We start from the raw sequence: 21,984 nt of genomic DNA on the forward strand, positions 1-21,984 counted from the left end.
TTCAGAGTTTCAGAGTTTCTTCTTTTTCCGGGTTCAACAAATCAATCCCTGACTGGTGATGCTGTTATTCCCAGAATAATTAGTCTTTTTCTTCTTGTTGTTGTCATTTTCTTTCCCGTATCTGTACATTTATTTTCTGTGTGAGCCTCAATTACTGATTCGAGTTCAGTTACTTTTGCATGTTGTACGTGGTCTTTTTTGGGATTCTTCGCATTTTAAATTTGTCAAATGTTCGAGTTTGTTGCTTCCTCTATAATATCTTTACACAGTTCTCATATTTTAATATATGGAAGAATACTCCTTTCAACCACCAATATTTCATATTTTCTTTAGCCATATTTACATATAATAATATTGCAATGTATAGTTTTATATTTTCCCTGTAGTGGGTTGATTTGGCCATATTCACAAGTTTTAATGTTGTAATGAATTGTTTCATGTTAAGCGAAAGAAATGTATATTTAGGTTTATGAATTATAGTAAGTGACTAATTGTTCAGCCATCATTTTTACTTCACGTGCACATACCGCACAAAAAAGCAAACAAACAAAAAATTAATAAATGTCCGACCAGTGCTCGGGACGGTTGATGTTTCTCTAGAACTCAGATTATGAACGTCATATGTTGTAATGTTTGTGTCCTTGTGCAAATCAATTTACGAAAATTGCTATGGATAACATGCAATGAACCATTGAGGTAGCCACCAGCTACTACAATGATACCCTTGCCTAGCATGCCTGTTAAGAAAGCAATTAAAACCCCAGCGAAGTAACATATAATGATACGTCATTTTGAACGAGATCTTGTGGGCTATCTCTTGGCATTGAAACAAACAGCAAAGTCCTCTTGTGTTTTCCATACGCCTCCCGTTATAACAAGGCACGATCTATGACTTCATTAAAAAATGATTTTTCAATGTTTTATTCTACTTGTTTATTTAGTAAATGCACCAGCTGTATGGAAACATACACGGAAGTCTTCCGGTGTGCGTCTGAATATTGATATAGTATTCCTATTTCCTGGTTACCACGTGCACGCCAGACGCCAGACAAATCAAAGAGTAAAGGTAACTAACACAATGCTTGCTTTAAATATCACGCGATCGGTTAGCAGCATAAACTCGACAAGCTTTAGGACAAAGACACTCTAGGAAAAAATATTAAATAATATATGTCACACATCTAAAGGGAAGTTATAAGCATTGATTTCCTCTGGGTTGTACTAAAACCTATCGAAAACCATCGATAAAGCGGGGCGTGTACATGTTTGCGAAAATAGATACATGCATACCATTGGTTATTGGTAATTACAGATGGCAATAAGAATTGTTATTTCGTAATATAAAATCAATGCTCCTAATTTTCCTGTTATGTGTCGTAAAAATGGGACTGACAATTTTGATGGGTTTCTACATTACATGATCTTAAATGTTTTTTATTTTTATTTATGTTTTTTTTATAAATTCTAGGCAATCTCTACTCTAGGTAGTAATTTATTTTTTTCAGTGTTCAAGGATTTTGCTCCGTATGGGTGGAAAGCTAGAAAATGAAGTCGTTAAACAAAGGGACCCTTTCAACCGGAACGTCAATACCCTGTAACGTAACAGGCCGCTGGTAGGCCGATTTATTGTCTGACAATATAGTATGCCGACTGCGACTTCTTATTTCTATGATCGCCTTGTTAATTACGCCCCACATATGGGAAGTTGCTACGTGGGGCTAGGGGTTTCAATTTTGAAGCCGGGAATGTGATAACACGGTAAGTTAAATTCACAATTCCTTCTTACATGACGTAGAGTAGAGGTTATGAACACGTCGATGGGTTGCCCGAAGGTATTTCGAAAGTATCTGGTCACTTACCCGACTGAAATGCCTTACAGATTTTGAGGTTAAGATTTTTCTCAATATTGTGTCTGCTTCGAGTGTTTATAGCTATTTCCCTCTCAAATAAGACTATCTTTCACACTGAAAATATTTTTTCATGAAAATTTAAATAATCACTCATTACAGTTTTGCAATTTTGCAGCAACAGGAGATCTGGTAAAATCATGAACGTCGGTCAATTTGCTAAGTGTTATGTGAAGCACGTGGTTTCAATGTGTGTGAGGCACACGGTTTATACTCCTTATATATTTTATAGATTATCGTATTTTACTGTGGTATCAAGTAAAATACTGATTGGTTTGGTTTCATATGCTAGATGGCTAAAAGAAAAGAAAATAGTTACGGCTCTCAAAGCTAAAACGTAAAACGGGAAAGAGTTTTTTCAGTTTTGGTCAACTGCACATTCTGAAGAATCAAGAAAAACGTCGTTGCATTCCTTCCCAATAATATCTGTAAAACATCTGCGCCAACACTATAGCCAATCAACACAAAGATCATTCTTTCAGAAAAAAAACTCATAGCCTATTACTGTTTATATTGAAGATGAAAAATGTGAAAACACTTTATGTAAAATACAACAATACGAATTGTTAGACGAAGCATTGAAGAAATTCCTTGACAACAATCTTGAGGCGGATTTCTTATCATTCTTGGAACGTGTATCTATAAATAAATTTCTGCTTGATAACATCTCATTGATGCTGTTTTTGGAGACTGTTAGGATTTTTGCCACTAAAGGTACAAGAAAAATGCATTATTCTGAAATCACTAAACGATTCTGGAAAATCGGATACCGTCTCTTTCATGGAAAATTTCTATACTGCATTGGAGGTCCGAAAAAACTATGGATAATCTGAGACATCAGAAAAGGGCAGTTATGAAGCAGATAAGGTACTTATCAACTTTTATTAAGTCTGGAGACACTGCAAAAGACAGCTTAGTTTAATCTCAGATTCATAAATTAACATGACGGAAGAATATAATGCGTGTATATTTAATCCGAGGGGTGACAAACTATTATGTTATGAAACCCCAGGCGATCCCGAGGGTAGAATATCCCCAGCCTACATATAAACTTACAATTAATGAAAAAGCCGTTTTCTCTCATATCAATACCGTATTTCTGACAAAAATGTCTCTCAGCCATCAATTTTCTTCATATTCTTTTTAATTTTATTTTTCATTTACTAGTATTTGACGTTAATACCAAAACTATTTGTGATATTCTAAAAGATAAATACCCAGTTTTGGCAAACTGTCAGTTTGCACATAAATTTCTTATATATATATATATATATAGTTCAGTGATGAACAAATGGATAATTCGGCGATAAAAACCTTGCTGTGATTTTTTACATGACCGTGATCAAATTGTTAACATTCGAGAAAAAAAAATTATATCAACAATACTTTGAAAAATCAACAAGGAAATGAGTTTTCCAAATATACTGAAACGAAAAAGAAACGCAACATGGAAAATTGTGATTAATTTTGTATTAAATATACATATCTGTATAAAAATCGCGGAAATAAACATGCACCCTGCCTAACACCCATACCAATCTTCAAAATCACCCAAGTGTGACTAGAGACCTATGCACTTCCGGCGCGGTAAAAACATCAAAAACCGTGCCTGTACAAACATATGCGTTCTTTTTTCATTCAAACCAGTATCAATTCATCACTAACATTGAGCCACATCATCGCCAATACTTTTGCAAACAATAATTCCTTTTACAATTATGCCACGGTTATCAAAGGTTGATAGAGGACGTGCTATAGCGATGCTTCTGGCAGGGAACACGCAACTTCACGTCGCTCGACAATTCAGAGTTCACAAATCGACTATTAGTCGATTAGTTTCACGTCTTAACGCAACAGGAAGAGTCGATGACCAGCCGAGATCAGGACGTCCACGCGTAACGTCGCGACGTCAAGACCGGGTTCTTAGGTTGGCACACCTGCGTAACAGGAGATTAACGGCCGCTGAAACGGCAAGGAATACGATTGGTAATCATAACCGTCGAATTCATCCCCAAACAGTGATCAACAGACTGCGTGAGGCTAATTTGCGTGCAAGGCGACAGTACGTTGGTTTACCACTAACACCGCAACGTCGAGCACGTCGTATGCAATGGGCAACGGCACATATGCCCAGACGTTTTCCTATGAGACGTTGGAGGTCTATGCTCTTCACCGATGAATCTCGATTCACGTTATTTCGAGCAGATGGCCGTCAACGTGTGTACCGGCGTCGAGGCGAACGTTTTGCTGACGCCTGTGTTTTGGAACACGACCGATTTGGGGGTGGATCAGTTATGGTTTGGGCGGGAATCTCCCATGGTTTGAAGACGCCTTTGGTGATAGTCAATGGGAATTTAACGGCCGTACGCTATCGGGATGAGATCCTTAGGCCCCATGTTGTGCCGTTTGTTAGGCAGCATCATCTAACCTTTCAGCAAGATAACGCGAGACCACACGTTGCAAGAGTCTGTAGAGACTTTCTTGCGACACAGAACATTGTTCCTATAGATTGGCCTCCATATAGCCCCGACCTGTCCCCAATCGAGCATTTGTGGGATGAATTAGACAGAAGAATTCGAAATCGCCGTAACCCCCCAAATACCCTCCCTCAGTTAGCAAATGCACTCGTCCAAGAATGGAATAACATTCCAATACGGAAAGTCAATGCCCTGATGAACTCAATGCAACAAAGAATTAGAGATGTGATAACTGTTCGAGGAGGACACACACGATATTAGGGCACGGTTTCAAAACTGCTGCCATTTCAACTTGGATTCACGTAGGGTACTACCAATCATGACCTTCTAGCAAAGTGACCTGTTCTTAAAAATCTCTAAACATTTAAAGGATGTTACATCAATATTCAATATTAACTATTACATATGAAATTTAAACATAATGCTCACAAGTATTATTTTATTAAACCTACAATTTGAAGTTGCGTTTCTTTTTCGTTTCAGTATATAATTATATACAGTACTAAAAAAATAATGTTCACGTGTCAAAATAATGTATGGCATGCAGATATTCTAAGACATTTCTCCACTTCTAAAGTGTAATTGGAAAGAAATGGTGATTGTGGCAGTATTTCACTTGGTGGAGGACTAGTACTTGTAAATTATACATGCATGAATCCACCCGTATTAATGTACAATTTGACTCTATCTGTACGTTAGACGTCAAATATACCGGGAAATTTATCTCAAATTTATACAAAAATAAAGACATACAATGGTATGCATGCATCTATTTTCGCAAACATGTACACGCCCCGCTTTATCGATGGTTTTCGATAGGTTTTTGTACAACCCAGAGGGAATCAATGCTTATAATTTCCTTTTAGATGTGTGACATATATTATTTGATATTTTTTCCTGGAGTGTCTTTGTCCTAAAGACTGTCGAGTTTATGCTGCTAACCGATCGCGTGATATTTAAAGCAAGCAATGTGTTAGTTACATTTACTCTTTGATTTGTCTGGCGTCTGGCGTGCTTGTGGTAACCAGGAAATAGGAATACTATATCAATATTCAGACGCACACCGGAAGACTTCCGTGTATGTTTCCATACAGCTGGTGCATTTACTAAATAAACATGTAGAATAAAACATTGAAAAATCATTTTTCAATGAGGTCATAGATCGTGCCTTGTTATAACGGGAGGCGTATGGAAAACACAAGAGGACTTTGCTGTTTGTTTCAATGCCAAGAGATAGCCCACAAGATCTCGTTCAAAATGACGTATCATTATATGTTACTTCGCTGGGGTTGTAATTGCTTTCTTAACAGGCATGCTAGGCAAGGGTATCATTGTAGTAGCTGGTGGCTACCTCAATGGTTCATTGCATGTTATCCATAGCAATTTTCGTAAATTGATTTGCACAAGGACACAAACATTACAACATATGACGTTTATAATCTGAGTTCTAGAGAAACATCAACCGTCCCGAGCACTGGTCGGACATTTATTAATTTTTTGTTTGTTTGCTTTTTTTTTTGTGCGGTATGTGCACGTGAAGTAAAAAAGATGGCTGAACAATCAGTCACTTACTATAATTCATAAACCTAAATATACATTTCTTTCTCTTAACATGAACCAATTCATTACAACATTAAAACTTGTGAATATGGCCAAATCATCCCTCTATAGGGAAAATATAAAACAATACATTGCAATATTATTATATGTAAATATGGCTAAAGAAAATATGAAATATTGGTGGTTGAAAGGAGTATCCTTCCATATATTAAAATATGAGAACTATGTAAAGATATTATAGAGGAAGCAACAAACTCGAACATTTGACAAATTTAAAATGCGAAGAATCCCAAGTAAAAAGACCACGTACAACATGCACAAGTAACTGAACTCGAATCAGTAATGGAGGCTCACACAGAAAATAAATGTACAGATACGGGAAAGAAAATGACAACAAGAAGAAGAAAAAGTCTTAATTATTCTGGGAATAACAGCATCAACAGTCAGGGATTGATTTGTTGAACCCGGAAAAAGAAGAAACTCTGAAACTCTTAACAGCACGTGGAGTATCATCAGCAGGTAATGAGAACATCAAATAGGTGATAAGAGGAAGATAAAGACTGGAAAAAAAATAATATAGATAGGCCATTTCTTGACACTTTCCACTCAGAAGCAACAACGAAAACATTATTTACACACATTTAGGATATGAAAAACAAAAGCATTTAAAAGTACACATATGAAATCACTTTTCGTATAGCGAAACATTATTCGAAATCTAGCTAAAAGAAGGCCCTTTAGCGGTAAATATTAATATCTTATCAATATTTTACATGTCTTGCAATAATATACTAAAACATAATCAATATTATTAACATACTACAATGTACATGTATATACGGATACAGAGGCAATTCTTCAAGCGTCCATTTATGAATATAAATATAATTACAAGTGTTAACCTTTACTGCATTGTATCATGCTGCGTGTGTGTGACGAAATCAACAGCCTTAAGACAATTAAACAAAGAAAAAAGAAAAAAGAAAAAAACAAAAACAAAAAAATGCCTGTGTGCGTATGGTATCAATGCCAGTATCAAATTGTTTGGGCTGTACTTGCATATGGTTTACCGACAAATGCTCCTACTTATTTTAAACTGATGCGCCGTAAGGCTGTTATCAATAAAGCTGATCTGTTTCTTATATCCGAACCTAGCTACACTGATTTCAGTCTCGAGATAACTATAAATGAAGACAATGCAATGGAATTGTCATTATGATTTCTGTTGCTGGGGTATCAGCTTTCTAATAAAACAAGGATGGATAGTATTGCAACAGCAATACAAAGTCCCCTGTCTGAGCTAGAAGTGCACCTATTCATTTCCTATTTTTTTTGAAAAATGGTTTTTCGAAAAAAACAAATGTGGGATGCACAACTACATGTTATACTTATCATGGATACCACCAAGCTTCGTTAAGATCGGAGTAGTACTTTAGGAGGAGTTGTCCGGACAACTATTGCGTGACAGACAGACAGACAGACGGGACGGACGGACGGACGGACGGACGGTAAACCTATAGTCCCCCCGTTTTTCAAACGGCAGGGGACTAAAAAGAAAGTGCCAAGATTAAAGCAACTATGCATGCAATCGCCTTAGTGAACCCACATTTATAAAATAAATAATAAGTTTAACGAGGACTAGAATACCGAGCGCCGTTGCGAGACATTCAATACCCTTATAATACATACATAACTGTTTCACTTCAGTAAACACCCTTCTTCAAACAAGAGTATAGGTAAGCCGTAGAGACAATCATATTGGGAGACGAGTATAGACGTTTGGGAGCTTGGGAAAAGCTTGATATCGTTTCTTGGGAACATATTCGTTGAAATCGCCGTCGTAATTGGTAACATTAATTTTTGGTAACGGCAGACTGAGTATTTCTAAACAAGGATAAAGATATAAGAGAACATTGGACACATAGCACTGACGATCGATATAGCTTGTATAACTCCAACATACATCTTAACGGTAGAGCGATTTGCCATACATAACAACGACAGTCGAGAAGCAACTGCAAGCGCGCTACGTACCAAAGAATATATCAGAATGTTGTACTTCTTTGGAATATGTCAGCTATATGACAACTAGAAGTTTGACAATAACGTTAACGGAATCAACTTTTAATTATTTTACTAACTGAGAACTTCGTTTTCTAGTACAATTGATCATTCACAATAAATTCATGGTTTAACTTCTTGCATATAAATATTGAAGTTATTTTTCATTTTTTAATATAAGAAATCAATATACTTGATTGGAGTGGGAGGGCGCTTTTATAACGCTGTTTTCTGCTGCCATTTCATCTTCATGTTCCCATCGAAATGACTTTTGCATGTCTTCAACCAAAATGTTTTCTGTTCCACCGTCCATTCGAACACATCGTGGAACACCTCCGAAAAATAATTCACAAACATCACATTGGTAAAGCAATTTAAACGTCCAGCAAATCCGCATGGTTTACAGACATTTATGGAATGCCATGGTTGCCACAGATGGAACAAAAATACAATATTGGCTTATAATTTCATTATCAAATATGACTTCATCAATATATGTTTAGATTTGGTCAATATAATTATATAGTATATGTCACATAACCATGAACGCATAAGATTACGAGTTAGAACCATATAAGCATATTATGATTAATATCGTATTGTATACACAATTTATTATTTCAATACCTTTAATTTCGTTCAAGTATTCCAAGAAAAACGTCCCTATAATTTTCGGATTGTTGTTGGTATTTGCTATCTTCAGCCATAAAATCCGACGGGAGAAACTGAAGAAAAACAAAAGCCACATATACACTATGCTCTTGTATCGAAAGGTCATTGCAATTGTTAAAGGAGCATCCACGTGATATGCAAATTTGCCACCGAAGATGAAACTGGAATATTCAAGAAACCTTTAATCGTCTCTCGGTTTTCGGGAGTTTTACAAACATTATTACGTAGAAAACATGTTTTTACTGTTTGTTACGTCATAATTGAAATTTTCCAAAACTATTGTAGATGAAATGTCAACGATTTTGATTTGACGTTATTTTACAGCTCTATAGTTTCGGAGACGGTATGCCAAGTGGCAGTAGCTCGTGTATTACAAAATATGTATTATCTCATATTACAAAAGTCGGAACAAGATTTTTTAACTCTGTACTGATATTTCCATATATAATGTTCGACTATTTGTTTTATATACAAAAAGTATTGATTGCAAATCATTTATGCAAGGCATCACTTCTTTAAAAATAATTACCCACAAATTGCCCCATGAATAGGAAATCCGTAACGCTTCAATTTATCATATCCATCGATGTGTATCAAATAATTTGGTCCTTTATTAATATGTATCCGCCTGCTGAACTGATGTCTTCTTCTTCTTGAGACACCCTCGGGATCCAAGTTTCTCAGTACGTCTGATACAACAGTTCTGAATGAAGAACAGAAAATTTAAAAAATGCGCTTATTGAATCAGTAAGTGTTTGCGATATCATCTATTGTATTATAAATTAAATGTTTACATGTAAATCTATTCAAAATATGAGAATCGCATTCTTGTATATTTTGTACAATATTGCGAAAGAGCGATTTGTAAGTTGTGATAACTTGTGCCCAATCCTCTTGTTTAAATTTTGCAATGAAATATGTTTAAACTTAACTTGATTATTGAGCGACAATCGGGAAAAGTAGACCTGGTTGAGCGATTATTACCTTAGAATTCGATGCCATGCAATGAAGAATTCTGTCAATAGTTAACGAAATGTAAAACGAAAACTGCACGATAGATGAAAAATAACAAAATGGGAAGCATATGCACAATATACGTATATACCTCGGAACCACAATTCCGTGTCTTGTCAAAAGTCTGCGTGTCATACTTCTGTATCCAAGGCAAGGTCCACTGTTTTGAAGGTCATGCTATAGTGAAATTTAAAGAATATTTTACCAATGAAATCGTTTAATTTGTAACCATGATTAGGTAAGAAATATCTCTAAAAAAGATAAACGGCAGAATCTTAATCATTTTAATGCAGGTTGCATGGTTTCATTGGGGTTTACGTATGATTATTTCATTTTTTTGAAAAGACTAAATTCACATCAACTGATAAGGGATAGTATTCAATTATGTATGTTAACGTCGATACATTATGTATGAGGTATCCATTTTATGTACTTAAAAATGAATCTGTTTATTTAAGTCTCATAGTGTGGAAATTAAAAGGCGGTAACTCGCAAATAATGGCTTTTGTCGATTTTCTAGGGAACTGAGTCAGTTGACTGTTTTGTTGGCCTCGCGCCTTTTTGTTTTTCAGGGAATCTCGAATCGGGTAATTGACGGTAACATGTATAAATTAAACATGGAAACATGTAATTATCCAGCTTACATTTAAACTCTAACTTCGCATTTTATTTCTGTATTTACCGTTATATTCACATATCAGAGACAGCAAAATAAGTGCGCTTCGTTTTTACATAAATTCTTATTTCCGTATTTATCGCTACATTAACCAATCACAGACATCAAATCTACCAGCAGCGCCACCTGTCGCGTCATATCCGGTATCAAAAGTAAATTTATAGTAAATTTCAAGAATTCAAAAGGGGTAAAAGTCTAAGGAATTTCAACAATACTTTATTAAACGATATTGAGTATGTACAAACAGTCAAGAAAGTAATGAAAGATGTAAAGAAACAGTATGCAGTGCCAATCTATGATATAAATTACTTGGATAACATAAATAAAAATGAAATACAATTTATTATTGATGACCAGTTATTTTTGGAAACTTTATTGATGGAAATCAGGGGAAAAACAATTTCTTATGCCTCTTTAAAAAAAACAATCTTCGAAAACAGAAACAGAGTTGATTACCAAAATTAAGAACTTAGAAGAAAGGGAGGGAATTACAAATAATGATGATATTTATCAATGTAAAAAAGAGTTAGAAGAGATTAGAGATAAAAAAAATTGAAGGGAAATATGTTTAGATCAAAGGTAAAATGGATAGAAGAAGGGGCAAAACCATCAAAATATTTTTGTAGTTTGGAAAAAAGAAATTTCACAGAAAAAATAATACCAAGGTTAGAAACAGAGATGGGAATTATTACAAAGCAGGAGGAAATTTTAGAAGAAACCAGAAAGTACTATGATAGACTCTATAGAAATAATGATAAACCCTCTAATTACTCGTGGATTAATGATCTCTCACTTACTGATATCCCTAAATTAACAGTCGATGAAAAAAATAATTTAGAAGGTAATATTAATTATAAGGAAGCAACAGATGTATTAAAGAGTATGAAAAATGATAAAAGTCCTGGGTCAGATGGTTTCACTGTTGAATTTTTTAATTTTTTTTGGAAAAATCTTAATTCATTTATTATTCGATCAGTAAATCGGGGATATGAAACAGGGGAAGTATCTGTAACTCAAAAACAGGGAATCATTATTTGTATACCAAAGGGAGATAAACCCCGTCAGTTTTTAAATGATTGGAGACCCATTTCTCTTTTAAATGTTATATATAAAACAGCTTCAGGATGCATCGCAAAAAGACTTAAATCAGTTCTAGATAAACTTATACATAGTGATCAAACAGCTATTTGAACCCCGTAATGATGAAGAGCATGGTGCTGAAAAGCTATGGCCAACAACCCGTTGAGAACATGACTTGGAGGTATGGCTGACCTGAAGCTCATGGGTACCATAGCCTGGTCGCTCAAATGTCCAGGAGTCGGCAAGAGTTGGGAGTTACATCACTTAGGCTAGGGGTTTGACTTGCTGTCTTACCCTGGGCCAGATAGAGTTGATGTATGCAGTCCAGCTAACCCTTGGTTCTGGGGTTGGATTGACCGATTTGTGGTGTATAGCAGTAGTCTGGCATCATTAATAGTCCATATTATTATGTTATTACATGGTGTCAGTTTACTGCCATAGGCCCAAAGGAGTATGAGAGACATGGTCTATAAGCATGTGATGATACGAGGACCCCAAAGAGGGAATGTAGGGTATGAGACACCTTTATCCCCAGCGCCACCGGGAGAATATGATATAATTGAGAAGATATACAGCAAGTCATAGACAAATTCTGGCAGAATGCCTCAGTATCGAATACAGTTATTGTCCTCAGAGGTACTTAGGTGTAAAAGAAAACAGGGTACTAATGTCAATGACTAGTAAACATTTAGTTCGGTTCTGTATCCCAATTCGGAATGTCCAGATGTAATCCTTACAAAAATGCTGGCCTGCATGGCTACAGAATGAGTTCTGTTACCTTCGTTTCTGTTAGTTGTTGAGTATGAGGGCCGTAATAGTACCGTTTAGATATACTCGCCCTAAACGAATACACACATATATCCCATCTGAATGGCGACAGATAAGCACACTTACACACATATAAATCCAATGGAATATGCACATAAATCCTGTGTGAATGATGACAGATTAGCACATCAATATACATGTTAATCCAGTGGAATATATAGTACTCATTATAGATATACTCGCCCTATAAAGAGTACACACTTAGACTCCTATACAGAGGGCAGCCACTAGGCTACTAAGTATCAGGTGAAATCTTGCACATTTCTGCTTGAGCTTTCCGGAGAATATGATGAGGGGTACGGATGTATCGACAGTAGCTATCCGATTGCCAGCGTCCAAGCACTTTGATGAGGTGATCGGGGACATCTGACTGGGCGGCAGTAGTTGCGGCTCCTATTCTGAAGGAACGTCCTGTGTATAGTGAATGATTTAGACCTAGTCGGATCAAGGTCTGTCTTAGTTTGTCAATGAAAACATGTCGAGTCAAGGCAGCAGAATGAATGGAAAATAGGGGGTCCGAAGGACGACAACCATTCATGAATCTTTCTGTTAGCATTCTGATGACAGCGGCTACAGCACATACATGGTGATGGGTGCGGAACAGGTGAATGGTGACTCCTTGACGAAAGGGGTCGGTTTTGGACGCCTTGAGACGCAATGTCATGCTGTTACTGTCCGGTGCTACTTGAATGTCGATGATACACAAGTGAATTGAAGAATCAAATGTGTTAGTGGTGCATGTGAATTCTTCGCACCGTAAGAATGCGAAGAAGGCCACACAGCAGGCAGCCTCCATAGTAGTGTCTGTGGCAGGATCGAAAACACCCTGTCGAAATGCTGAGCATAACTTAGACAATATGTTGAAAGTTATGGGGAGTCTAGGTTTTACCGGAGTTCCCTGTAGTTTCTTTAATCCCCGTAATATGGTCTGGAGTCGGTAAAGTGGTAACCCATGAGTATTCACAAGCGGGTTGCTGAGCCCCTGCATAGTACAATGGAACTTAATTCCGTATAAATACAGCTTAATTGTAGAATATTTCAGTCTGAGGTTATGATAACAATGAGTCACGAAGAGTATTAATAATTCTTCTGTAACGTTGGTAAACACACTTGCTTGGTTGTTTATACCATTCATGAGGATGAAGTTCTTGAAACAGGAAACACCTGATGTGTAGGTAGCTCTAGTCGAATGAGCCACTGCAGCGTTCCATAGGTCACGCACTGCTGGTTCTAGTATAGGGGCACATTGTCGTAATCCGGAATGGGATTTTGGCTCTTCTCTGCTGCTGGTGCCAAGTCGTGGAACCGGTACATCTGGAAACGAGATAAGGCATCAGCAATATTATTCTGTTTTCCAGGAATATGCACGGCTGTGAGAACGAAGTTGTGGATAAAAGTACACCAAGTTAAACGTCGCATAAATGGCATGATATAAGCGCATTTAGAACGCCCTTTCCTGATGATATCAACAGTTGCTTGATTGTCACAGTGTAGTCTAATTCTGAGACCTGACCACTTGTGTCCCCATATCATACAGGCCAGTACGATAGGATATAATTCCATGAAAGCAATTGACATTTCAGAACTGTTCAAGGATATTTGATGTGGCCAGTGACCGTGGAACCACTGACCGTCATAAAAAGCACCAAATCCAATTCCTCCGGCTGCATCTGTGTAGAGATTTATATCATGAGCTAATGTTGTCGTCTCCTGGAGGAAGACTGAATTTCCGTTCCATTGATCTGTGAAAGTATACCACATAAATAAGTCCTGCTGACAGGCCCCAGTAAGTTGTACATGATGATGCAACTGTTTGAGTGAGGCGGCAAGATTTAAGAGATAAGATATAAACGAGCGTCCTTGAATGATCACCCGACTAGCAAAGTTCATATGTCCCAAAAGGCTTAATAGTTCGCGCTTTGTGACCTTTTTGCGTTTACAGAAAGATTTGATTGTTTGAGTTATTCTCTGCACTTTATTTGCCGGCAGGCGTGCTTCCATGTTACTAGTGTCCAGAGTGATTCCTAGTAACTCTAAACTCTCAGATGGACCCAATAAATGTTTTGTGAGGAGACACTGGAATATTGAGTGCTGTAAAAACCTTGGACAAAATTGCCATTGTTCGTTCAGCTACCACATTTGGTCTGTCGATTGTAAGAAAGTCATCCAGGTAGTGAATTATGTATTCTATCTGATAGTTAGTTGATAAAATCCAACAGAGAGCGGTTGATAAAAGGTCAAAGATCTTAGGACTGGAACGACACCCAAAAGTGAGTTTGGTATAAAAATAGTACTGTTGTTTCCAGCATATACCGTAGAAAGGCCAGAGTTTTGGAGAAACAGGTATAAGTTTAAAGGCATCTGTTATGTCAAGTTTACACAGCTTGGAGTGTCTTCCTGTATGCTGGATTTGATTGATGGCATCATCAACACTAATGTACGACAATGAGTATTCCTCTTTAGCAATTAATTCGTTGATGCTGTTACCTTCGGAGTCATGGGGGCAGAAAGGTCCACGATTAGGCGTTTCTTGTCAGAGTACTTCCCTGTCGCTATTCCAATTGGGTTAATCCTGTATATATCAAAGGGTTCTGTATAAGGGCCAATTAAGAATTTCTTGTTAACTTCGCTAGTTATAAGTTCATCGACGATGTCTGGTTCAGAAGTGGCACTTTTTAAGTTCTTGCAGATTAGAGATGTCTCTGGTAATGCAGACATTCCAGTGTCAAAGCCGTCTGATAATCCAGAAATCAAAGACTGCACAAAGTTCTTATCAGGGTGGTTTTTTAGTTCTCTCTCCAGTGCTGCTATATTGATAGGAGTTGACGCCTTGAAATCCTGGAAGTTAGCCTTTTGTCATTGTTTAGCTGATTCGTTGGTTTTATGTGTTTTAGCAGATTTAATTGAAGATTTCTTAATGTGAAGGTAGGGGCAATTGTCACGGTTACAGCCATCTTGGTCGTTGTAATTGTTGCAGACCTCTTTACCATGGTGAATGACCCTGGTCCTTCCGTTACTGTCCGTGTTGCTGTCCCCATTCCTATTGTTTCCTTTATGGTTTTTTGCTGATGATCCTAGTCCATTCAAAATGAGAGGACAGAAGTCTTCTGTATGATTCATGTTGTTGCACAGTTTGCAGCTGTTACTCCGAAATCCGGAACATATCGTGGTGTAAAGTTGATTGTCCCGAATCGCCCAGTTGACCTTAATGCCACGCTGGTGTAATAGTGCTGCTGCCCTAGTGGCGAAAGCTTTATGGTATTCATAGAATACAGAACCAGGGTATGTTGTGGCTAGTTCTACTATGTCTCGCTCGTAGATGTCTAGCTCCTGTCTGCGATTAGGGTAATATTCGCACATGATGCTCCTGTATATCGAGAAGGCCTTGACAAACTCTCCGAGGGTGAGAGATTTACATAGACGTGGGTCTGTTTGGAGCGGGACAGTACGCCCCCCAACTTCAGTGAATCGATTGTAGCGAGTGCAATCATAGTCATAAGATGGCAGTAATAGTAGAGCTAAGTTGACGTCCTTACCTTCTATTATCTGCTGGCGTATGGCTTGAGGTACGACTTCTATTGATGGCAGAGATTCTGATGAAATTCCTGTCTGTTGTAGAAGGATAGCAGGCTGAGGCACATAATTGTTTGGTATGCCTCCTGCTATGGCTGGGGGCTCTAAGGTCGGTGAGGTTGGTGAGGTTGTTGAGGTCGCAATCAGGACATGACCTGGTACAGCTGGGGCCTGTCTGACTGCTACTGTATTTTGGCACAGTATTAATTGCTCCAGCCTGGTAGCATGTGCTTGTAGAGCCTTCATTGCCTCATTTGATGGGAGATTCCTGCTGTGGTAGCCAGGCTGTGTAAGGTCATTCTCAGTAGGTGGCGTAACATCACTGTTACCATCACTAACACTGGTATTATTTTCTTTGTACAGTTTGACCAGCATTGTTTTGGTAAAACCACATGGTGGTCTGATTTTCTGCTCCAGCAGTCGTGTCCTTAGTTCCCCTATAGTCCAGTTTTCTGGCTTATTAGGGTCCCAGCTGCTGTCATTACCGCCTGTTGTACTGACAGCAGAAGTAAGAGTGTCATTACTGTCTTCAGGTGCCCTTCGTTTGCGCCCACGAGGTTGACCTTTTCCACGTCCTGACATATCTTTAACTGATGAGTGTTTTAGAAGAATGTCTTGCTGAGGATGTAACTGTTAAGTTGTGACAATTTCGGTGAATGGATGAAATTGTAGCAGTCTCTGATGAGAGGCCAACAAAACACAGAGTTTTGGAATATGACTGTTTGTTCGAGCAGTTAGAACAACAATGGTAATTTGGATAGAATTTCTGAGGAGAAATTGACATTAGCCATGTGACCGAGCGTGGTCTTCTGATTGGATCTCTTGACATCCTTACCTTGTTAGTAAGGGGCTGTTTAATTAGAATATGTAAATTAGGTGCAGGAGTGAAACCTCCCTTCATAGATAACCGTAGGGTCAGGGAGGTCATAGATAGAGCCAGACTGGTCAAGACTGGGTGATAAGGGTAATTAGATTCCCCCAAGATGATATCTGCATGAAAGTCTTATCTGTGCCCATTACATTCAGACTGGGAAGTTGCTTTGATAAGGTTTGTTTATCTGAGAGACAGAGAACATAAAGACTAGCAGGTGCTTTGAGTATATATTTGGACATGTGTGCAGTTGACAAGCGGACATGAGATGTCCTTTGATACAGTTTATTTAGCCTTGGCATGACCTGTACTGGTCAGCAAGGAGGAGCATAAATCTCCAAAAGCTTCAAGTGAAGCCATGCAGTATGTTAAATTGACTGTGTTTGGATGATAGGCAGGCCCCATATCTGCTGTGTAAACCTGCCTAATATTTAATATTAGACTTTAAGAACAAATACACACATAAAAGGCATAAAAATTGACACAACAGAACATCTTATATCACAATTCGCTGATGACACTTCTCTTATTCTAGATGGTACTGAAACATCACTTAGGTATGCTTTAAAAGAACTCAATTACTTCTGGGAAATATCGGGACTCAAATTAAACTACACAAAAACGCCAAGTTATATGGATAGGGAGTAAAAAATACAGTTCAGAGAAATTAGTCAATAATCTTGCTCTATCATGGGGTTTAACACATTTTAATCTTTTAGGAATTAACTTCAATGTTGACCTCAGTAAAATAGTTCAGTCTAACTTCAAAGAAAAAATTACAAAATTAAAGGCACTAATTAAACAGTGGAACAGACGATATATAACTCCGATAGGTAGAGTAACCGTAATAAAAACACTGCTACTACCAATACTTACACACTTATTTATAGGATTACCATCACCTAACCAATATACTATGAAAGAGATTCAAAATATGTTCAATGAATACCTTTGGGGAAGTCCAATAGCAAAGGTCAAAGGAGATATTATTGTGAAATGTTATGAAGAAGGTGGCTTGAAAATGGTTAATATCCAACATTTTGAAATGGCCTTAAAATCAACATGGATTAGAAATATTTGTCTTAAAAATTCAAATTGGCAGACACTTCTTTTTACAAAAATTAATAGAAATGAGCTTTTAACGTTAGGAAATAGATATATTGAACATAATATCAAAAATGTACTTCATAACAAATTTTGGATTGATGTTTTTAATGCGTGGAATATATTAAGAGGGAAAATTGAAATATTTATGCCAGAACAAATATTATCTCTACCAATTTGGTATAATGATTTAATAAAAATAGGTAATAATACTGTATATTATAAGCAATGGTTTGATAAAGGTGTGATTTTTATAAATGATTTACTTAAAGAAGATGGCAGCTTTCTTCAACAGAATGAATTTAATGAAGCTTTTAGTTTAAATACTAACTTCCTTGATTATAATGGTATTATTTTGGCAGTTAAACGATTAGGATGGAATTTTGAAAAAAAAACTTACATTACCATTGATACCACTGTACATTGATATTGTTATTAAAAGTAAAAAAGGTACAAGAGATATGTATAATGTATTGAATGAAAATAATGTATTGCCTACAGGCCAAGCAAAGTGGGACACCATATTTGGAAATATACCTATTGAAGAATGGAAAAAAATTATACAGATTGCCTTTTGATACAAATAAAAATTCAAAACTACAATGGATGCAATTTAGAATTAATCATCATGTCTTAGCTACAAACACTTATTTGAAAAAGATTCATTTTGTTCAGTCTGATTTGTGTAATTTCTGCTTCATAGAAAAAGAAACAATACAGCATGTACTTTGGGAATGTAATAAAGTCCAAAATTTAATTATGGCTTTCCAAATTTGGGTGCAAGCTACTTGTAATGAGACATTTAATGTATGTAAAAAAGATTTCCTTTTTGGTAAAATAGCACAAAACCAACACCAAAATAACAGAGCAGAAAATATTATAATACTAAATAAGTACTATATTTATTGTCAAAAGTGTTTAGGTAAAGCTCTGTACTTACCCACTCTAATTAGTAACCTTAAAACTTCATATAACATCGAGAGATACTTAGCAAAAAAAAGTGACAAGGAAGCTACTTTTATTGAGGATTTCAGTGCTTACCATTCAGCTTTTAGAAAATAAATATAACCATTACAATAAGGTAGTGTCTTTCATTATGAAATAGATTTCAATTTACCAACGTAATTAATTTTTATATTTTTTCAATTTGCTTGTGTTTTTGTTGGACTCGTTTCTTTTCCAATAAATGTTTTATTAGCAATAGTCAGTTATTTTTTTGTCACCCTTTCAGAAATTGCCTTTGCTTTCGTCGGAAATCTCATTCCTTCTTCTCTTCTTCCTTTTATGTTTCCTTTCTCTCTTATCTTTGTATTTCCTTTTCTAAATCAGCTTCTACTTTTTATCCAAACTATCCCCCAATCCCATTTTTCAATTGGCTCCAGTCAATATATTCATTGGTTGATTGTTTTCAATTCTACTACTGTACACTATACTGCCCAATGATTAAGAATGTAATAGTAGATTATAGTAGATTTAAAATACACCAAAAATGTATGAGTATTCATAAAAATTGATTACATGTACGTAATTAAGAGAGTATTGATGTATATGTTTGTCTGGAACTAATAAAAAAAAAATTAAAAAAAATTTATAGGCTCTGCCTAAAAAACCTTGTCTGTTTGTAGTCTCTTCATGAATGTAAGCATATTCATATTGACAACATACTCTACAATTTATCTAGATTACATATATGTCTTCTCTTAAACAAGTGAAATGAGGGCGTATCAATGAGGGCGTATCAATGAGGGCGTATCAATGTGGGGGTTGCTGCAACTCCCCAGTGATAAGATTAATGCATTTCACAACATCATTTTTTCTGAGTTCCTTGTAATTTCAGTGCTGAAAGGGCCATTCCGTCCCGAAATTATATATCTGTAAAATAACTTAATCCCGAAACCGTTGACTCTTCATTTAATCAATTAAGACGAAACATACATGGAAATGCCCTCTTCGGTACCCACCGATAGGAAACGAATCGAAGGTGAGAATGCATTTCTGTCAATGGCGAAAGTACGAATGTTACTGCACATACCCGAATTATTTTTCGACGAGGAAAATATATATTCATAAGACGTAGTCTTATAACATGATAATAATAATAACAATCATAATTCGAGGTTCTTATATACCGCTTTATCACGATCTTAGAGGCCGTCTAAAAGCGTTTTACAAATTATTATCCGTGGCTATAGGGCCTTGGCAACCAGCCAATATCGTTCTCAATTCCGATGCATACAGCCGATGCTGTCATTTCGGCGCTCACCGCTAACATTCTACAATTTCTAGCACTGCCCCACCACGTACTCATTTACAGCTGAGTAGCCTGGAACAAGTAGAGTAAAGTATCTTGCTCAAGGATACAACATAAGTGTCGTGACCGGGACTCAAACTCGCAACCATCGGTCTCGAGCCCGGCGTCCTACCGCTAGACCGCCGTACCACTTTATTTTCATTTAAAATGAAATGAAAAACGTTTAAGAAAACCCTAACCAAAGAGTAGGTTACTGTTACTTAGTTAAGCATTTGAGCAAATTTGTAATTATTAAAAAAAATCATCAACAAACCTCAATTTATTATAACCGTATATAGCTTGGAATTAGTACTTCCCACTGTATTGGGATCTTGACATGAAGTTTTCAATTTGCAAAAAATGGGTAACATACAAATAGTGATTAAGTTTTTTTTCTATGGAGCATCTAATAGGACATATATTTAAGTATTATATCAATGTTTTTGTTTTTTTAGTGATTAAAGATTATTTAGAATAATAAAACCAATGTTTCTTACTTGTATGGCTATTTCAACTGCAGAAAGAGGAATATCGTTTCTTCTATATAGCCCATACCTTCTTAAAACTCGATTCAGCTGTCTTAAGCTACAACAGTGAATTATATAACATACATAATGTACAATACTGCAACTGTAATGAATAGCAATCAAAGTATTGTAAAACTGGATAATTCCAAAGGAACCTGAAAAATATGGTTATTAAATTTGTAAAAAAATATGAATGCATCTTACAACTCCAATTGCAAATTCGCTTCATTAATAAATGCTAGATATCCAACTTATTTACTCTACTTCTGAATATTTGAAATCGTTCGTGCTGTTAATATGCACCAGAGAGTAATTGACACATATACTTCATATATATGTATATAGAGACAAACATGTATATACTCACCTTATTGATATCGAGTGTCGACAGAATAAGATGATTATAATTTCAGAGTACGTATAACCAGCGAAAAAGTATTCTCTTATCAAATCATTTCCTGCTTGCGTTAAGGTATTTAATCGAAATATACATATTAAAGTGTACATATAAATAAAAATGTTTTAAAATCATACAAAACTACAAGAGTTTGCTTAAGGACACGTTCCACAAAGTCATAATCATCTCCTGATAGGGAAGAATAAACGGGAGGCATCTTCTTACAAATGGGGAATGAAATACTGCGCATGTCAACCGGAAGGCGAAAAAGCGAAAAAGCGAGAAAATACCGCGAAAAAGCGCCGGATTGTAGGACGAAAATGTTTTCGCTTTTTCGCGTGCATTTTGTCGCTTTTTCGCTATTTCGCTTTTTCGTGTTAGTTTAACGCGAAAAAGCGAAATTTTAACATTAGATTTTCGCTTTTTCGCGGTTTTTCCATGGCGAAAAAGCGAAAAAGCGAAAAAGCGAAAATGGCACAAATCAGCCACCATAGCAAAAGGCTTACTGTACAAGTCAATGTAGCCCATGTTTAGATATGAATTGAGGGATAGGTCAACAAATGTCAAATAATGAATTTACAGTTAAACTTTGTTTTGGAGCCATGACATGTACATTATAGCGTTATTGAAGTGACCATAACTGAACGAAACTATCGTGACTGATTATATCGGCAAAACAACATCAAACTACGAATGACAGAACGAAACATTACATATTATATACATGTATTGACCAGTCCTTACATAAGGGATATTTCTTCGTTTGAATAAAATGTGTGTCGTAAAAATGAAACTTAATGGGAAATGTATATTTTCCCCAAGTAGTAAAAGTTATAATCTTTAAATTGATACAGCAGTTTTCCTCTCAAGGGAAACCAAAGTGCTTCAAATATTATATAAAAAGAGAGAGAGAGAGAGAGAGAGAGAGACTCGTAGGAAATGAGAAT

At 36.4% G+C, this 21,984-nt stretch overlaps 1 protein-coding gene across 1 annotated transcript; it reads right to left on the reverse strand.

Annotated features, from left to right (window-relative positions):
• Positions 1–8,189: 8,189 nt before the first annotated feature.
• LOC117318048 lies at positions 8,190–9,826 on the reverse strand. Its single transcript, XM_033873049.1, has 4 exons — positions 9,783–9,826; positions 9,207–9,380; positions 8,633–8,730; positions 8,190–8,338 (listed from the first exon to the last, which is right to left on the reverse strand). Exons 1-4 carry the CDS (start codon positions 9,824–9,826, stop codon positions 8,190–8,192), a joined length of 465 nt encoding a protein of 154 aa, XP_033728940.1.
• Between the last annotated feature and the right edge of the window lie 12,158 nt (positions 9,827–21,984).

The sequence above is a fragment of the Pecten maximus genome, chromosome 19 (assembly GCF_902652985.1).
Source record: "Pecten maximus chromosome 19, xPecMax1.1, whole genome shotgun sequence".
Classification (NCBI taxonomy): Eukaryota; Metazoa; Mollusca; class Bivalvia; order Pectinida; family Pectinidae; genus Pecten; species Pecten maximus.